This window comes from Haliotis asinina, chromosome 2 (assembly GCF_037392515.1).
Source record: "Haliotis asinina isolate JCU_RB_2024 chromosome 2, JCU_Hal_asi_v2, whole genome shotgun sequence".
NCBI classification, from domain to species: Eukaryota; Metazoa; Mollusca; class Gastropoda; order Lepetellida; family Haliotidae; genus Haliotis; species Haliotis asinina.
The window spans coordinates 75,492,991-75,509,404 of NC_090281.1; the positions used below are offsets into that span (position 1 = coordinate 75,492,991).

At 40.0% G+C, this 16,414-nt stretch overlaps 1 protein-coding gene across 1 annotated transcript; it reads left to right on the forward strand.

Annotated features, from left to right (window-relative positions):
* Positions 1-5,585: 5,585 nt before the first annotated feature.
* On the forward strand, positions 5,586-13,620 carry LOC137274332 (protein shisa-4-like). Its single transcript, XM_067807479.1, has 4 exons — positions 5,586-5,804; positions 11,217-11,316; positions 12,143-12,291; positions 12,897-13,620. The coding sequence occupies exons 1-4, from the start codon at positions 5,756-5,758 to the stop codon at positions 13,043-13,045; spliced, it is 447 nt and encodes a 148-aa protein (XP_067663580.1). The 5' UTR covers positions 5,586-5,755; the 3' UTR covers positions 13,046-13,620.
* The last annotated feature ends 2,794 nt before the right edge of the window (positions 13,621-16,414 follow it).

Sequence of the window (16,414 nt, forward strand, 5' to 3'; positions counted from 1 at the left end):
TTGTCGGGAGTTTCATTCACAACAGAAGCTTTTCTTCGTTCTCCCATGAAAAAGGGCATACTATAAATTGTATAAAACGAAAATGGAACCACTGACTTTCCAATCCCCAATAACCTCCTGGGCATACGTTCCGATCAGTCTACGAGTGGAAACTGATCGGATCGTATACGCTGGAGATTATCAAGGATACTAACTTTACATTTCAGAACAATTTGGTCCCTTGTCTCCGCACTGTGCCTGTTGATTCTGTACCTAGTCGGGTATTGTTGTCAACGAATTCGTCGACGAACCAACGTCGGGTCCAAATCAGGAACGTTCAGCACATTGGCAACGTATGGCACGACAGGTATTTATGTTATGTCCTGTTTCTAGTGGTTTGTAGGGGTTGTGCCACAAAAAGATAAGCTGGCGTTACACAAACTATCTGATATTGTTGTGAATGAATATAGGCGGCAAATAATAGATAAACTGCTAAAACCTGTATTACCGAATTCATGAAACAGGGATTAGGTGGTAGTGAGTCACATACCTAACTTATTTACTCGTTCAATTAAAGTGTTATTGCTCGAAATCTATCTTCCAACGAGCTGGATATATCTGTTTTCAGTTTAGCTCGTCAACCTCGATTTCCGTCTTCTTCACCAGTCTGCAAATAACCCACCCAGAAAAATGACGGCAAAGGACTTGTGAAAGATTCATTAAACTGTTTAATAAAAATGGTATTACACGGAAGGTCGTTAAGTATCCTCTAGTTATGAAACGTGCGGTAGTGAGTCACATGTCTGATCTATTCACTCGGTTCATACAAGTGGTGTAACTCGAAAGCGATCTTCCTGTGTGATCTTCCAACGAGCTGGATATATCTATTTTCAGTTTAGCTCGTCAACCTCGGCTTCCATCTCCTTTGGCAGTCTGCGAACAACCCACCCAGAATGATGACGACAAAGGACTCGTGATTTGATGTATATTTTGTCAAATAAATATCTACATATTCTTTGTTATGACTAGGGAACCTGATTTCCTCAATGCAGACTTAGGTGGCACCTGGATGCGCTGATCTGATCCTAGGTTAAAGTGCAGAAAATACTCTGTTCTAAGTATTGGCATCCCCATTCATGGTGCACATGAATTAGTAGTGTAGTGTGTTACGGTAGTGATGCTGTAGCGTGTCTCTCGTTTCTCAGTTCTGCGTGGGCCGTCATGGCCTCTTGCGCATGATTTCCTTGCCAACGAAGGCCAACGGTGACACGTTGAAGCTTGGTAATCCGAGGCATGAGTGTGTGAGTATGATTTTATGCCACTTTTAGCTATATACCAGCAATATCACAAAATAGGATTCATACAATCGTACCCGGCCACGTCGAATTCGCAGGGCTATCGGGAATTTGGAAAAGAACATAATCGCATTGGCATGAATGAATAAGTATATCTCAATCGATAATCGCCGTCGCCGGTTATGAAAAAAATTGCTTGTGAAAAAAAATATGAAAACTTGCACAATTGTTTGAGAAGATTGAAATGTATGCAAAACTTGGGCATGTCAAAACATTGATTACAGAACAGTCTCGTTTCCTGTTTGCTGGGTTCCGCACTATTGCGCAACTTAATGCTATAGCCAGTCCAGAATTTTTAGACTATATGTCATTTAATTGAATGCATAAGTATTAATCAGTATGACTTGAAAAGTATATTGCAACATTACGCTCCTAATCCGACCAAACACGTCACACAGCTTGCTCTGTCGTACATCGTGCTCTGTCGTACAGCGTGCCCTGTCATACAGCGTGCTCTGTCGTACAGCGTGCTCTGTCGTACAGCGTGCTCTGACCAACGGAAACCTGGAAATCGTGGAAGTCTCAAAACGAGGCCCAAAACGGAAGTGATGTTACATCAAAATTATTGTGCGTTACAGAACCACGCTAAATAAGCACAAAAAGCAAAACAAAGAAAAACAGAAAGACACAACAGGTTTAACCAGTGAACGAGATACATTTTAATCATTGTACGACCTCATCAAACAGGGTTGGTCTGCCTGAACTGATACATAAAGCATAAAAAGACGGTGCTATTAAAGTTTCAATTTCAAATTCATTTGTAAATAAAAGTTTCTTATGAAAAAAAGAATTGGAATTCAGTTTAACCAGAGTTGTTTTGGTGTGTATTTTCACTTTCGCTAGAGAATATTCGGATCGGCTGAAAAATAGGTCTTTTTCTGAATAAGTTAATGAGACCAGGGAGCCTATATAGAGGCATAGAGGCATACGTTAATTAGTACAAATGGTAAAGAAAGCAAGCGAGTGACCTATCCCTGTTGTAGACTATCTCTGATGCGGCTTATGCTTCGGTATGTAAAGGAGACCGTTTTACCGAACTAGGTGAATCAATTCTATATCAACCTTGATGTTAGATTAAATACTATTTTTTTCAAAACTGCATGGTGTATGATAGCATTGTTTAACGTTTGAAGCAACCACACCTAATCTCATATCTGATGTCTAAAATCCTCCCACGTCAAACAGATTGGCCATGATATCAAGAACACACTGTGTAAAGTAACTATGGTAACCAGTCCACTAACCTCTGTGAAAATGTCCATAATGTTTTCTCGTGGAATTTTGCATCTATACTATGTAGATAATTCCTTAAGCATGACTACGGGCACATGACCCTTCGGAGTATGTTTTATGTTGAAACGATAAATACAGTCCATGAGTATATATCTAATTAATAAACGAGACCCCTGGGAGACGGTTACAGTGGTGGTGGAGAGACTACAATAGTGATTGTGTAGAGATAGTGACAGTAACCACAAGAGAGAATGTCACAATGATTGTGGACACAATGTCACAGGGATGATGGGGAAAGACAGGCGCAGTGATGGTGCAGAGACAGTCATGATGATGTTGGAGAGACAGTCACTGTGATGCAGTTACAGTTACAGTAATGGTGGAGAGACAGGCACAGTGATGGCGACTGACATCGGTTACAGTGTTAATGATGTGACAGTACAATTCGATTCAATTCAGTTTATTGTATTCACGGCCACAGGCCCATATACAAATAAACATAGTGTCATACATATATTCGTTGGTAATGGAAATATAACACATGTGGCATATATAGTTTACATTTGCTCTTTCATCTTTTCGTATCTAATAGAAATGGCGTGTTTACAAAAGTTACATAAGTTCCACACAGTTTTACTTTTACAAGCAGACATAAATGTAGAAAAACATTACAAGATTGCAATTCTTGATGTATTTCTGAGGAACATATTGTTGTCTAATTTCATTATACAGTGTGCATTTTAAAATAACATGGAATTCATCTTCTTTTTCATTTAAGTTACAAAGTTTATAAATCCTGTCCTCTGTATGTATATTATTTCTACATCCTATATCTACCTGTAAATGGGCGCCTCCAGTTCTTAGTAAAGCTAAGTATCGCCTCATTGCTGAAAGTTGAAAATTTGAAACATATTTTCTGGGAACATATTGTGTTTATATAAAGAATAATTGTCGTATCTAGTACTATCGGTTAAAACTGAATGCCACTCTTGTATGGAGACATCTTTAAGCCTCATCTTTATCATATTCAAATATAATTGGCAATGGCCAACCTCTTGATATATCCATGCTTATCCAAGACCCAGCTTGAATAGTGATTCTCTAATAAATGATACCCAGCTAACTCTTTTCTGTATATCTAAACCAAATAACGTATTGGAAGCGTTTTGGGGATGTCTATTATCTGACATGTGGTGTAGTGATAACCAATATGTAATGCACCTAGTAAACGTTTCCACATGGACTAGGAATCTGCCACAATCACCAGTAACCATTGCATTTAGTGTATTATTTGGAACTCCCAAGAATATTTCGCCGGCTGTTATTTGTATTCGTTCTAAAACATGAAACTTCTGGTAGCCCCACAATTCTGCGCCGTACACACAAATAGGTTTTATTTTCGTATCGAATATTTTACAATACAGTTCGTAAGATAGATTGCCAAGCGGTTTCAATGACCTCAGTAGCTCATATAGCGCAGCTTTACCCTTAATAAGACACTTTGTACAGATTTTTGCACGTTTAGATTATGTGTAAACAGGACACCAAGATATTTATACTGTGGAACTATTTTAAATAAGTCATTTCCAAAGGACCATTTCTCATATTTTCGTAGACCATCATGTTTCCTAAACACCACAATATTAGTTTTTTTGTAAACTAACTTGCAATTTCCATTTATACAATAAGCATTCAAAGTATCAAGGTGTTTTTGTAGACCAATGGCTGTATCTGAAAAAAAGTATTATGTCATCCGCAAAAAGTAAAATGAGTAGTTCTATATATTCCGGGAAAGTTGAATCCCTCTGTGACCAGTAGACTCAAGGGTATATATCAGTTCGTTTATATATAGAGAAAACAACAAAGGGCTCAAGACACACCCTTGGCGTAGTCCTCTGGACGATTCAAATACCTCTGAGAAAGAATCCTTAGACTTTGCTATATTTTTACTCTTTCATAGATAGCCTGTAAAGCACCCAAAATGTTTCCTGATAATCCTATCTTATTCAATAACACAAGTAAGCGTCTTCTATCAATGGAGTCAAATGCTTTACGAAAATATATAAATGCTACATAGAATCTGCATTTCCGTTTAGAGAAATGTTTCTGAATAAGAGCATTTAATACAAAAATATTGTCTGTTGTTGAGTAACCTTCTCGAAAACCTGCCTGTTCTGATATTTTTACAAATTGTTTTACCCATGTCGTCAATCTCAGGTTAAGAATCGATGTATACATCTTCCCAAGTACACTCATTAAGGTTATTCCCCTATAGTTGTCAGGATTCATCCTATCACCAGATTTATAATTAGGTAGTATTATGCCCATTGACCAATGAGGTGGAAACAAACCATTCTTAAATATATGGTTAAACAACATTTGCAAATAGCGGTTAATATGCTGTTTTCCCTCTTTGAAAAATTCACCAATCATCTGGTCGAGTCCAGCAGATTTACCTACCTTGAGTGTATCTATTGCCTTGTTTATTTCCTGCTCTGTGATAGCAACATTGATATCTGCCGTTATCTCACGAGTTTCTTCACTGAATGGAGGTACAGTTACAAATATAATAAATAAAGATTTCAAACTGATTGTCTAAATGCTTCCATATTTGTAATAAACGGTGCAAACTATACAGAAATGCTTATAAAATATCCGGAGTACACACCTTTAGAATTACTTCATCATTACATGACCTCCTTTCCTCTTATCATTTCGAGATGAGAATATGATAATAGGGAAAGGGAAAAGTACACTTTTTTAAAACCTGGAGAGAATACAACATTTGTTAGATAAAGTACCCTACTGTTTTCGAATACTGCTCAATTAGAAAACAAGAGTCACTGGAGGGATAAGAGTTTTTAGATCCATAGGATATCTTTAAGACATCCTGCCAACAAACACTATGTTTTACTTAACCAGGACCCAAACCTTTCATTATATTTATTGGATTCACAATGTTAAGAAAAGAATAACCGATGAGCCTCTCTCCTTGGCTACCCCCTCGTCCTGTTTTCGAGATGACATTACACAAACAGATGAACAGATGCAGACAAACGCTCACAAGGAAGACTATTTCACAATACCCCGATCCGGAAGCAGCCATGTGACTGTGACCAGACAGGTTATTCACAGCAATCACGTCCACGGTCACATGCTAACAACAGCCGCTCTCACTACCTATCATCATGTCGGCGGCAGGAGTACTCGTCTTCCTCGTCTCTGCTGTAATACAAGGTACGTTCACACTGTTTAACACCCAGTCTGTGAAAATGTAGGTTAGTATGTTTCACAAAGAACAGACATCGGGGAGGTTCTTTGTTTCCGATAACTCTCAGCTTTAACCTGGTTTCCGTTTTCACTTTGTGTCACCGTGTGTACTGTGTTTTTCATGTCCTTCAGTTAAGGGCTAATTATACAATGAAGTGAGGACAATACTGCGATAGGTGAATTCATACGATTTCAATTTTATTTAAAATAATCGTATACAGGAGCGAAACTGTACTGTGCTTAGATCTATCTTAATCTCGTCCAGAAATCGGGATTTCCTAAATCACGAGGTCAAGGCTAAATACATGTAACCGAAAATAGCCAAATTCTCTATATTGATTCAGTATTTGTTTCAATAAATGTTCTTACGTATTTGCATATATGCTCCCAGTTGCTGAGGTTTGTACTTTAAAGTCCGAGTATGTGTTAGAACAGAATACGAGGCGTTATGAAGTGTCATGTGTTGACAAGGTCTGCCTCGGCTGATAACGAAACTAGATCACGTGATCTCTTCAGTGGCGAAACGAACGAAATATATCACATTACCTCAACGTATATTTACAGCGACGGTGATCTCTATTTTCACGAAGGTTCATCAATTCGTTTCAAACAGGGTTGATATGAGGGTTTCGGGATATATAGCGGCCCGTATCCCTTCCCATATATACGATTTAATAATTAATAAAACTCGATACTCGTGAAGGTCCGGATTAGAACTGATTTCCAGTAATCCAGTCGTAAGAGGCGATTAACGGGACCAGGTAGGTGCTCGATAACTTGGCTGACACATGTCATCATCTCCCAGTTGCGCAGATCGATGCTCATGTTGTTGATCACTGGATTGTCTGGTCCATACAAGATTATTTACAGACCGCCAGCAGATAGCTGTAATTTTGAGTAAAAATTACGTCCACTCATTTATAAAGCTCGTTTTATATGAAATCAGTATATGTTTTGGGGAGGATGGTTTTGTGTGGAGTGGAAAGAGTCTGATATTTGTGTAATTTCATGAAAAATAGATTTATCTGTCTGAAGAGGATTAACAAATTTCATATTTTGTTCACATGATTTACTTCACTTTTCGTCCACGTACGGCCTCCTTAATGACTGTAAATGTGCATCTGTGAAAACACACATGTACTTCTGTTAAGGATACGCCGTGTGAAGTCCATTCCTCGTGTCCATTGTCGTGAAGTCCATGCCTCGTGTCCCTTGTCGTGAAGTCCATTCCTCGTGTCCCTTGTCGTGAAGTCCATTCCTCGTGTCCCTTGTTGTGAAGTCCTTTCCTCGTGTCCCTTGTCGTGAAGTCCATTCCTCGTGTCCCTTGTCGTGAAGTCCATTCCTCGTGTCCCTTGTTGTGCAGTCTTTTCCTCGTGTCCCTTGTTGTGAAGTCCATTCCTCGTGTCCCTTGTTGTGAAGTCCATTCCTCGTGTCCCTTGTCGTGAAGTCCATTCCTCGTGTCCCTTGTCGTGATATTGATTGAGTATTTCTTAAAGCGGCGTAAAACTAAACTCACTCACTCATTCCATCACTCGTGCCCCATTCCGTGACATTCAAGGAGTATTTAATCAAGCGGCGTAAGACCCAACAGACTTACTGACTGACTCACCAACTCGCTCACTTTATTAGCAATACATATGGCGTTATGTGGATTTGTGTGAACAGACTTATCACACTGGTTAACTAAAACATCTTTACCAAATGCACGAAAAAATTCTTCAAAGGCATTTAGAAGTTGGTTTGGTAATACAAGACAAATGTTATGGATAATAACACGTCACCAAGGTCAAGTATATTCAAGCCGGATGTCAGCAAGGTCAGCTGTCCCCAAGCCGTCTGTCTATAGCTCGCTTTTTCCCATGTGCTTGTATATACTTATTTACACGTCTGGCTTCCTGTGTATCAATATAAGTACACTGTACTGTTCATTATTTCATCATCCATCTGACGAAGGGGCAAGAACTAGCTCAGAAACGTTGTGAAAATAAATGAAGAAGTTGTTATCCATAAGAGTTGTCTTGTGCTGCGCGAAGAAGTCAACCTGAACGCACACACATTGTTTATGCATGAGTGAGTATAGGTTACGCCGCCTTTAGCAATAACCCTGTGGGGTCCATATATTGCTATTCACACAAACTTCGCTCTTGATCCTCAACAGCCAACGCTCTACCTACATAGTTACACTCGTCATATAAAAGTTTATAAAGTTTAATTTAGATAATTTATTAATAGAGTTAATTCACACAGCGAATAAGCTTGCAAGTAATCAATATGTTTGTAAGTGTGTTGTACACCATGGGGGATTCTGCAAAATAATTTGATGATTCATGTGATTTGAAAGGTTGAGTCATTTCGATTTGACAGTCAGGTCAGTCCAAATGTGATGCATCTGTTCGCGACATTTTAGAAACCCACTTAGTGGATCAGGTAATTTCGTTGCCTCGCGTGCATAAGCGTTTTGTAGGCAGATTTGTAAGCAGAGGAACATTGCTGTCTACCACTGATAGGATAGGAAAAAGAGAGAGCGAGAGAGGGAGCGAGCGAGAGAGAGAGAGAGAGTGAGAGAGAGGGGGACATACATACATACATACATACATACATACATACATACATACAGACAGACAGACAGACAGACAGACAGACACACACATACATACTGTGTTAGAATGACATCTCACAGTTCTTATACATAGATAAGCACTTCACATTGTTATCAACATTAACTGTGCCCTCCTAATCATGGTCGTGTCTTCTTCCACTGTGATAACCCCGTAGTCGTTGAGATACGTATCAAGTTTCGCTGGGCAGTCCATGAACGTGTAGATTTTCACCAGACAAGATACACCATTGGCGTCTCAAAGGTTATTCACGGACAAGAGTTTGAAAACATACAGTATAACATCACATAATTCTAAAAAAAAACCAAAAGAAGGGTTTGGAAGGGTGGGCTACAAATACTGCTCTCTCTCTCTCTCTCTCTCTCTCTCTCTCTGTGTGTGTGTGTGTGTGATACAGGGACAGAGAAAGAAAGATAGAAAGGAGAGGGAGACAGAGAAAGAGGGGAGAGAGAGAAGAGAGAGACGGGCAAAGAGTAAGATAAAGAGAGACCCTCTGTTCATACATCTTGTGATAGTACATGTATAAGGCGTGATCATATATATCTGAAACTAAATTTTTACGCACGTGCATCTTGATCAAAGCGGCCAATGTACGTTGAAAACAACCGTTCCGGGCACGTCTAATTCACAATATTAAATGGGAGCTTATTAAAACCCGTGTTATAGCACGTGTGGCGTATGCAGGGCTCTAATCAGTATTTCACGAGCAGATAAACGCACAACTACCCATTACACTGACAAGGATTACGATCTGAAGGTCGCCACCGGGTTGAGCGACTGTGGTGAGTGATTGCTCAACAGTTGGGCCATGCACTGGCAAAGACATTAACACCCCTAAAAATTGCCAAAGAAAACCTGAAAATACAAACAAAACAACATACAATTGCATAAGCTAACTTGATTAGATGGTTGATTTCGATGTAAGAATCACAGAATCTGGAGCATGAACATGCGGGAGTCATCAAGTACCATGAGTAACATATGACGTCATGCAATATAGACATTTACTCAGTAACGTCTACTTGTATGTCGGCCACTATACATGCCGGAAATCGTCAATAATGTCATGTTTTACGATCATGCTCAGAGATGGCACGATAACGTCATATCAATCTTCAAAACAAGTAATACATCAAAGTTCAGGGACAGAGGGACAATGATTAAAGTAATGCTCACTCATCGACGGGTATTCGGATCAGACAAGAAGTATTTTCTCGCCAGAACAATATTAATAGACTGAAGTGACTGGAGGTTTATAAATACTTGTATTTACGACTTGGCTCTTCCGTAATTTCGCAATTGCTCTACAGTTACCCTAGAGAAACGCCACACATGCATAACGACAAACTTTGTAATGCATGGTTTAACAGTTACAACTTCAAAGTAAAGTGAAACTAAGGAAACAACTGTGCCAACCCTAGCTGCTTTAATTCTTTGTGTCAAGTTTCCCGAATGTTGGGTACATCAAAGGGTGTAATTTCACGCCTGTGGGACAAGTACCGTCAAACAGGTGGGGTTGCAATGGGGCCTTGGCGTGGTAGACCAAGACACCACGACAGGATCGTCTCATTACATTGATGGCCCTACGCAATGGGTTCAAATCAGCACCTGCCATCAATAGGGAATTCCGCACACTCACTTGGCGACGAATTTCACAAGCAATCATTATAAACCGACTCTGTCAAGTCCGTCCGAAAGCAAAACGGCCGATTACCCTTACAATTCACCATAGGTGCCAAAGATTGGTATGGGCTAGGTAGCATTAGGGACGGGCTTTCCGCCATTGGCGTTACATCATGTTGTCAGGTGAGTCAAGGTTTTGCCCCAGATTCACAGATGACAGAAAATATTGTTGGCGCCTGATCGATGTGGGGTGGTAGTGTTATGGTGTACATATGACACTCGATCAGATCTGGTCGTCGTTAATGGATCCTTGACTGGTCAGCGATACGTTGACGAAAGTTTGCACCCTGTCGTGGCTCCACCTTCAAAAATCATCGGCAGGATTTTTGAATTCCAAGATGATAATGCCAGACAACATCGGGCCCAAACTGTCACAAGCTTACCTCCGACGAGAAGGCATACAGACATTGGACTGGCCCTCCAAGTCCCCTTGCCCGTCCCCAAATGAACATCTATGGGATGTTCAACTTGGCGGAGCTTGGTGCAGCTCATCGGGAGGAATGGCTAGCTACACCACGGGCAACAGCCCGGAAATTAATCAACAGTATGCCATCAAGGTGTCGCGAATGTGTTGCCCAAATTAGGGGACACATCAGATATTGAACTTCACACCCAATTTGATTTAGTGGACATTCAGAGCAATTTCACATTCACTGTTATTTCATCAGCTCCTTTATTTTTTGCGATAATATATATACCGTGCAACACTAGCACATATCATTTAGTTGGTGGGGGAACTTAATGGCCAAAGACGTCGCTCGTCAAGCTTAAGACTCGGGTTCGAATCCCCATATGGGTACAATGTTTGAACGTTATTTCTGGTGTCTGTTGCTTTGATATTGCTAACATATTACTAAAGTCGCCGTTAAACTAGACCCACTCTCTGTAATTGGTGTTCAAGTGATTCGTTATCAGGACATCGATCAATTTCATAAATGTCCAGACTAGAACGGTTAAATTTACAAACCTAAATAATTATAATCTCTGAATATGTTAATTACTTTTAGATTTATTTTATTTGCCCATTTTTGAGGATGACAAAGTTAAATGATATATCTCAAACATACTATGTTTCCAGGTGCTGTCGCAACAACCTGCTATGGCGCCACTGCAAGTATTAACTGTCTGTTTGGTTGTTGCTCGGATACTTTCTACGTCTACTGTTGCCTAAGTAACGGGTATGTTGTGGTGAATATGTTTGGTATTTTATGCCGCTATCAGCAAAATCCAACATTATAGAATACCCTGCACATAACTGTGCTCATGCCAGTCAAACCAGTGATCGATATTCTGAACCACTGTCCAGCCAGATCACGGTTGCAACTGGTCGTGCTGGGTACCACACGGAGTCTTCAGTAAACTATCTGCATCATTTGGGTTTTATGCCGCTATCAGTAATATCCCATCTGTATAACTTGCGTGATAACTTGCGCATAGCCGTGCCCTTACCAGTAACATCAGTGGTTGTTGATATCAGTGGTCAGTGGAAGTCGAGATGGAACTGAAATGCCATTAAAGCTGAAAATACATTTGGCATGAATCTGAGAGAATCATTCACGCATGCACGATGGAACTGACATCATTAAAACTGAAATAACCTTTGGTGTTGAATCTGTCAGAACCACTTGCATGCACATGCACGCACGCACAGACACTGACTGACTGACTCACTCACTCACGCACGCACGCATGCACGCACGCATACAATTGTACTTAAGCGGCACAAAACGAACTCGTATTTCGATCTTTTGTAGGAGAGTGTCACTCACTTAAAGGAGGATTCTTGTTTTCTGTTGACTGAGGACTGTCAAGGAATCAGTCAAACAGGGTTAACTCCCCTTACATCGTGTGACGTCCACTTTGATTGTGTTACGATCCGTTATTACGCTTGGATATTGCTAAAACACCGGCCATTTGGAAGGATAAAAGTTATTTCTATGGTGTACTTTTCAATTGAAAGTCTAACACATTTTGTGTTACATGTTTATTATTCGTTGTGTCCAGAGCTGGTATCGGCATCATCGTTGGCGTGATAGTCATGATTCTCTCCACCTGCTTCATCTGCCTCCGTATACGACGTCGCCGGGCACTGTACAGGAACATCGCTGTTGGGCAAAAAGTCTACAACACACCGGGGACGACTGTAACACAAGGTAAGTGAACACTTTCTCAGGAGACACATATTTTCTCGTTCACGTGAAGCAGATCCTATTTCTATCATCACCGTGTATGTTTAATTGCAAAGCCGGATGTACTTTTATACGCATTTTGATTACGAAGGGGGCTGAAGAAAAACATTGGCTCGAATCTTTAAAAAATAAATGTGAATGCTCACAGTGCATAAAATGATTGATGTGAGGCCTCAAACAGCGAGAAAAGTAAGTCCCAATTTACATTTACATTAAAATCGTCAACAATGGTATGTGTAAAACAGTAGGAGGAATGTTTCCAACTTTATAGCATATACTTGATTGAATGAAAAGGAATTTAAACACCAGAATGCTGAAGCAAAGGAATGATTTGCCTGATGTTTTTAATAACAGAAACAATTTCGAAAATATTAATCCACTGGGCATCGTTAATCCATACAGTACCTGTGATCAATACTGTGTTAATTTCCTATACGGTACCGTTAATCCGTTTCAAAGAAACTATGGGTACATGTTGGTTTATTATTTTTTTTCATGTAGTCATGTTGATAGATTAAAAGGGGTGTACTGAATACACATTATGTCAATCATTTGTACATCCATTCCAGGTCAAACGGCATATTCACAACCAAACACAGGGTATGGACAACCAAACCCTGGTTATGGACAACCACCAACGGGTTTTGGACAACCAAACCCTGGTTATGGACAGTCAAATACGAGTTATGCAACAGCACCACCTCCTTACAACGGTTAATGACGTGATGGAAGTGCCGTACGTCCATTCTGTGATAAGATGTCAGCGCAAACCTTTCTCTTTATGTACATAGCTCAAAAGAGGTAATTAGGTTAAAAAGTCAAGATAGCTGTTTAGAGAATTTTATGTTCTATAACACGGATGTGCAAGAACAGCCATGTGACTATGTGTAAAGTGGAGGGCGGAGGGAGGCTTGGGTGTGCATACAGTGAACCATTAATATTGCTTATATTCAATCTCTGTTACATTTGTACTATGAGGGTGGAGATGTCGGAACTATCGTGGGTTTGAATCGGAGTGATATGGACGTTTTCAGGCAATGTTTCATGACATTTATGTGTGTTTGAGACCTGCATCAGTTCGGGTAATCCTCAGTCTATATTCTCACACGTCGGGATTTTGAGAAACACTGATCAAATTATAAATCAATGTAAACATTCAATACAGAGATTACTGGTGAAACATTTTCAGAGACTTGGCATTTACACTTAGATATACAACACGCAACGAATGATCATTGTTTCTACTTGCAAACTAACACATGGAAAGAAAATACAACCTGTTTTCTAACCGAACGAGACTTTGTTTGAAATGTTCTCTTAACAGTGAGTGAGTGAGATGAATGTTACGCCTTTAGCAACATTCCAGCATTATCACGGCGGGAGACACCAGAAATTGGCTTCATGTAGCGATGTGAAGAAGCGAACCCAACGCTTTAACCAGAAGGCTACTCCACTCCACAGATAATAAAAATGATGTTGAGGATTATCTATATCCAAACAGACGAAAGCAGACGAACTTCCCGCATCCGTATGATGCAGTCACTCAACGGAGGCTTTCGGAATCGGAATCCTACTTATCGTAAAAGGCGACGAACGGGACAGGGTGGTCAGTCTCTCGACACATTGTCCGGTCCGAACTCGAATATTTACAGTCCATACATGTGGAATATTGAGTGCGGTGTTGAACAACAAACCAGTCAACCACTGCGGCTGTAGCAAAACAAACAGAATGTCTAATGTCTTCAGCTGCCTTGGTGTTAAGAAACATAATTATTGTTTTCTGATTTGCCGATAAATATTAAGTGTTCCATGATATGTGTTTACACATTACATGCCACCGATAACATGTAACACACAGATTCGCACATTAGATCACCATGTGCAGTGTCACGTAGTACACGTAGTGGACGAATTAGAAGGTTTTGTGCAATTTATAGCTTTATGTTTGATTTTAAGCATGATAGCGTGGTTCGACTGTTTTGTCGTGCCTGTAGGTATGACTCATGTGTCCGTCAGTGGTGAATGAGAATGGTTTTATGCCGCCTTTAGCAATAGTCCAGCAATATCACGGCTGGGGACATCGGAAACGGACGTTGCACATTGTACCAATGTGGGGAATCGAACCAGGGTCTTAGGATTGATGAGCGAACACTTTAACCACTCGGCTACCCAACCGGTCGCCATCACGGGTACGAACACCATCGCTATATATGTTGGTTGCTTGACGCTTTAGTAAGGAATAGCACAGATGTATGATGGAGGCCTGTAAACAATCGAGTCAGGACCAGATATTCCAGTTACCCAAATCATAAACATCTATTTCGGCAACTAGGATATGATGACACTAACCAAGTGAACGAGCCTGGCCGCTCGTACTATTGGTAGAGATGGCAGCAATAGCAAAAGAAGGGACAATAACTGCAGGAGGAACTGTAGCAGCAGTAGCAGTACTGGTAGATTGAACAGTAACAGTAGTAGTAGTAGTAGTAGTATAGTAGTAGTAGTAGTTGTAGTAGTAGTAGTAGTAGTGGTAGTAGTGGTGGAAGTGCTAGGAGCAGATGTAGTAGCAGCAGAAGGAGCAGTAACAGTAGCAGTAGCAGCGGGTGTAGTAGTAGTAGTAGTAGTAGTAGTAGTAGTAGTTGGTTGTAGTAGTAGTTGGTTGTAGTAGTAGTTGGTTGTAGTAGTAGAGTTAGAAGACACGATTAAGTACCGACCACCTCTGTATAATGAACTGAAATCGTATCGGACGTGGTTCAAACATATATACATGTTCTTTTGTTCTTTTGTAATATCCATTAGAGATGAGAAATTTCATAATCACACATTACACTTCCGTAGTTCTAATGACAATGGCAAATTGATTGTTACATTTCAGTCTGTGGCAAAGGGTCTGTGGGCAGGTGCTCTCGATTGTGTTATCAGCTACAGCTTTCCACTTTGGACTTGTTGTGCGTTTGCTGTTCAGCATATCATCAGCTCCGTACCAATCTCGAACAAACCCAACGTGCATACATTCATCTGGGAAAATGTAAATTGAAAAAAGAGATAAAACCTTTTCCGTGTTAATGTGAAATCTCATTCACCAGACACACAGACATAAAGAAACACACACAATGACACGTATTACCTGTTACTACAACAGGATTTGAATCATGAAGATTCTTTTGTAACGGCTGTGCTTGGAAAACAAACAAGGGAAGTAACTCGTCATAGTTTATTGTATAGTGTATAAACCTGAATATTAATCCCTTCCATCTGTAAGGGATGGCAAGTCTAGATTACTATAGTCTCAAGCAGAAAATGAAGCAAGTGGCCATTTTATTTTAGTTAGTTTATATACAGCTATAAAACAAAATGTGAAAGAGACAGCTGTAAGTGAAAAAGAATGGAAATCCTGCCAAAGGAGTATATTTTGAGCCAAAATTTCGTGACTTAAGATGGTTACGATATATTTGTGCATAGTATTTTGCCAACAAACCTGTATCAATAAGAAGAAGGTCATATTTGGATTTTTTTTGTGAAAAGAAACGACATTCTTAATGCCAGTGCCAATGTGGGATTATACAGACGTTGGTTTTCATATTGTGCAGTTGTGTTTGATATCATGTGTTTATATCTAAAAATATAAATAGAAAAATAGAAAAATGATGCTGGTCTCAAAACGCCATCACTGAAAGGTGTGTGTAAGACTTGGACAAACACATATGCGGTCATGATAGATTTTAACAGCATGAAGATTGTTCTACGCAAGTGAGATACAATGTCAACCAAGTCACCGACCAACCGATGCCGTTAGTCACCTCCTAAGACAAGCACGGGTTGCTGAAAGCCGGTTGTAACTCGGTCCTTCACGGGCCACATCCAACAATGTACACCCATTCCCACTATTGCCAAAACGCCATAGCTCACGATCTTGACTGAACATTAATGTTAGCAGGCATTGCATCCAAGTACTTTTACAATATTACGGTCATGCTTTTAATTCATAATTTCCGTGGACATTGTCTTTAAACTGTACGAAAGGAAAGGGTATTTTTCAAGGATACAGAAACTAAATTATAGAAAGTGTGATTCCAGAAATCCTCGA

Coding starts and splice junctions, on each gene's coding strand:
- LOC137274332 (XM_067807479.1), top strand. CDS start 5,756: ATGTCGGCGGCAGGAGTACTCGTCTTCCTCGTCTCTGCTGTAATACAA. Junction 5,805..11,216: donor CGTCTCTGCTGTAATACAAG/GTACGTTCACAC, acceptor CTATGTTTCCAG/GTGCTGTCGCAACAACCTGC. Junction 11,317..12,142: donor TACTGTTGCCTAAGTAACGG/GTATGTTGTGGT, acceptor CGTTGTGTCCAG/AGCTGGTATCGGCATCATCG.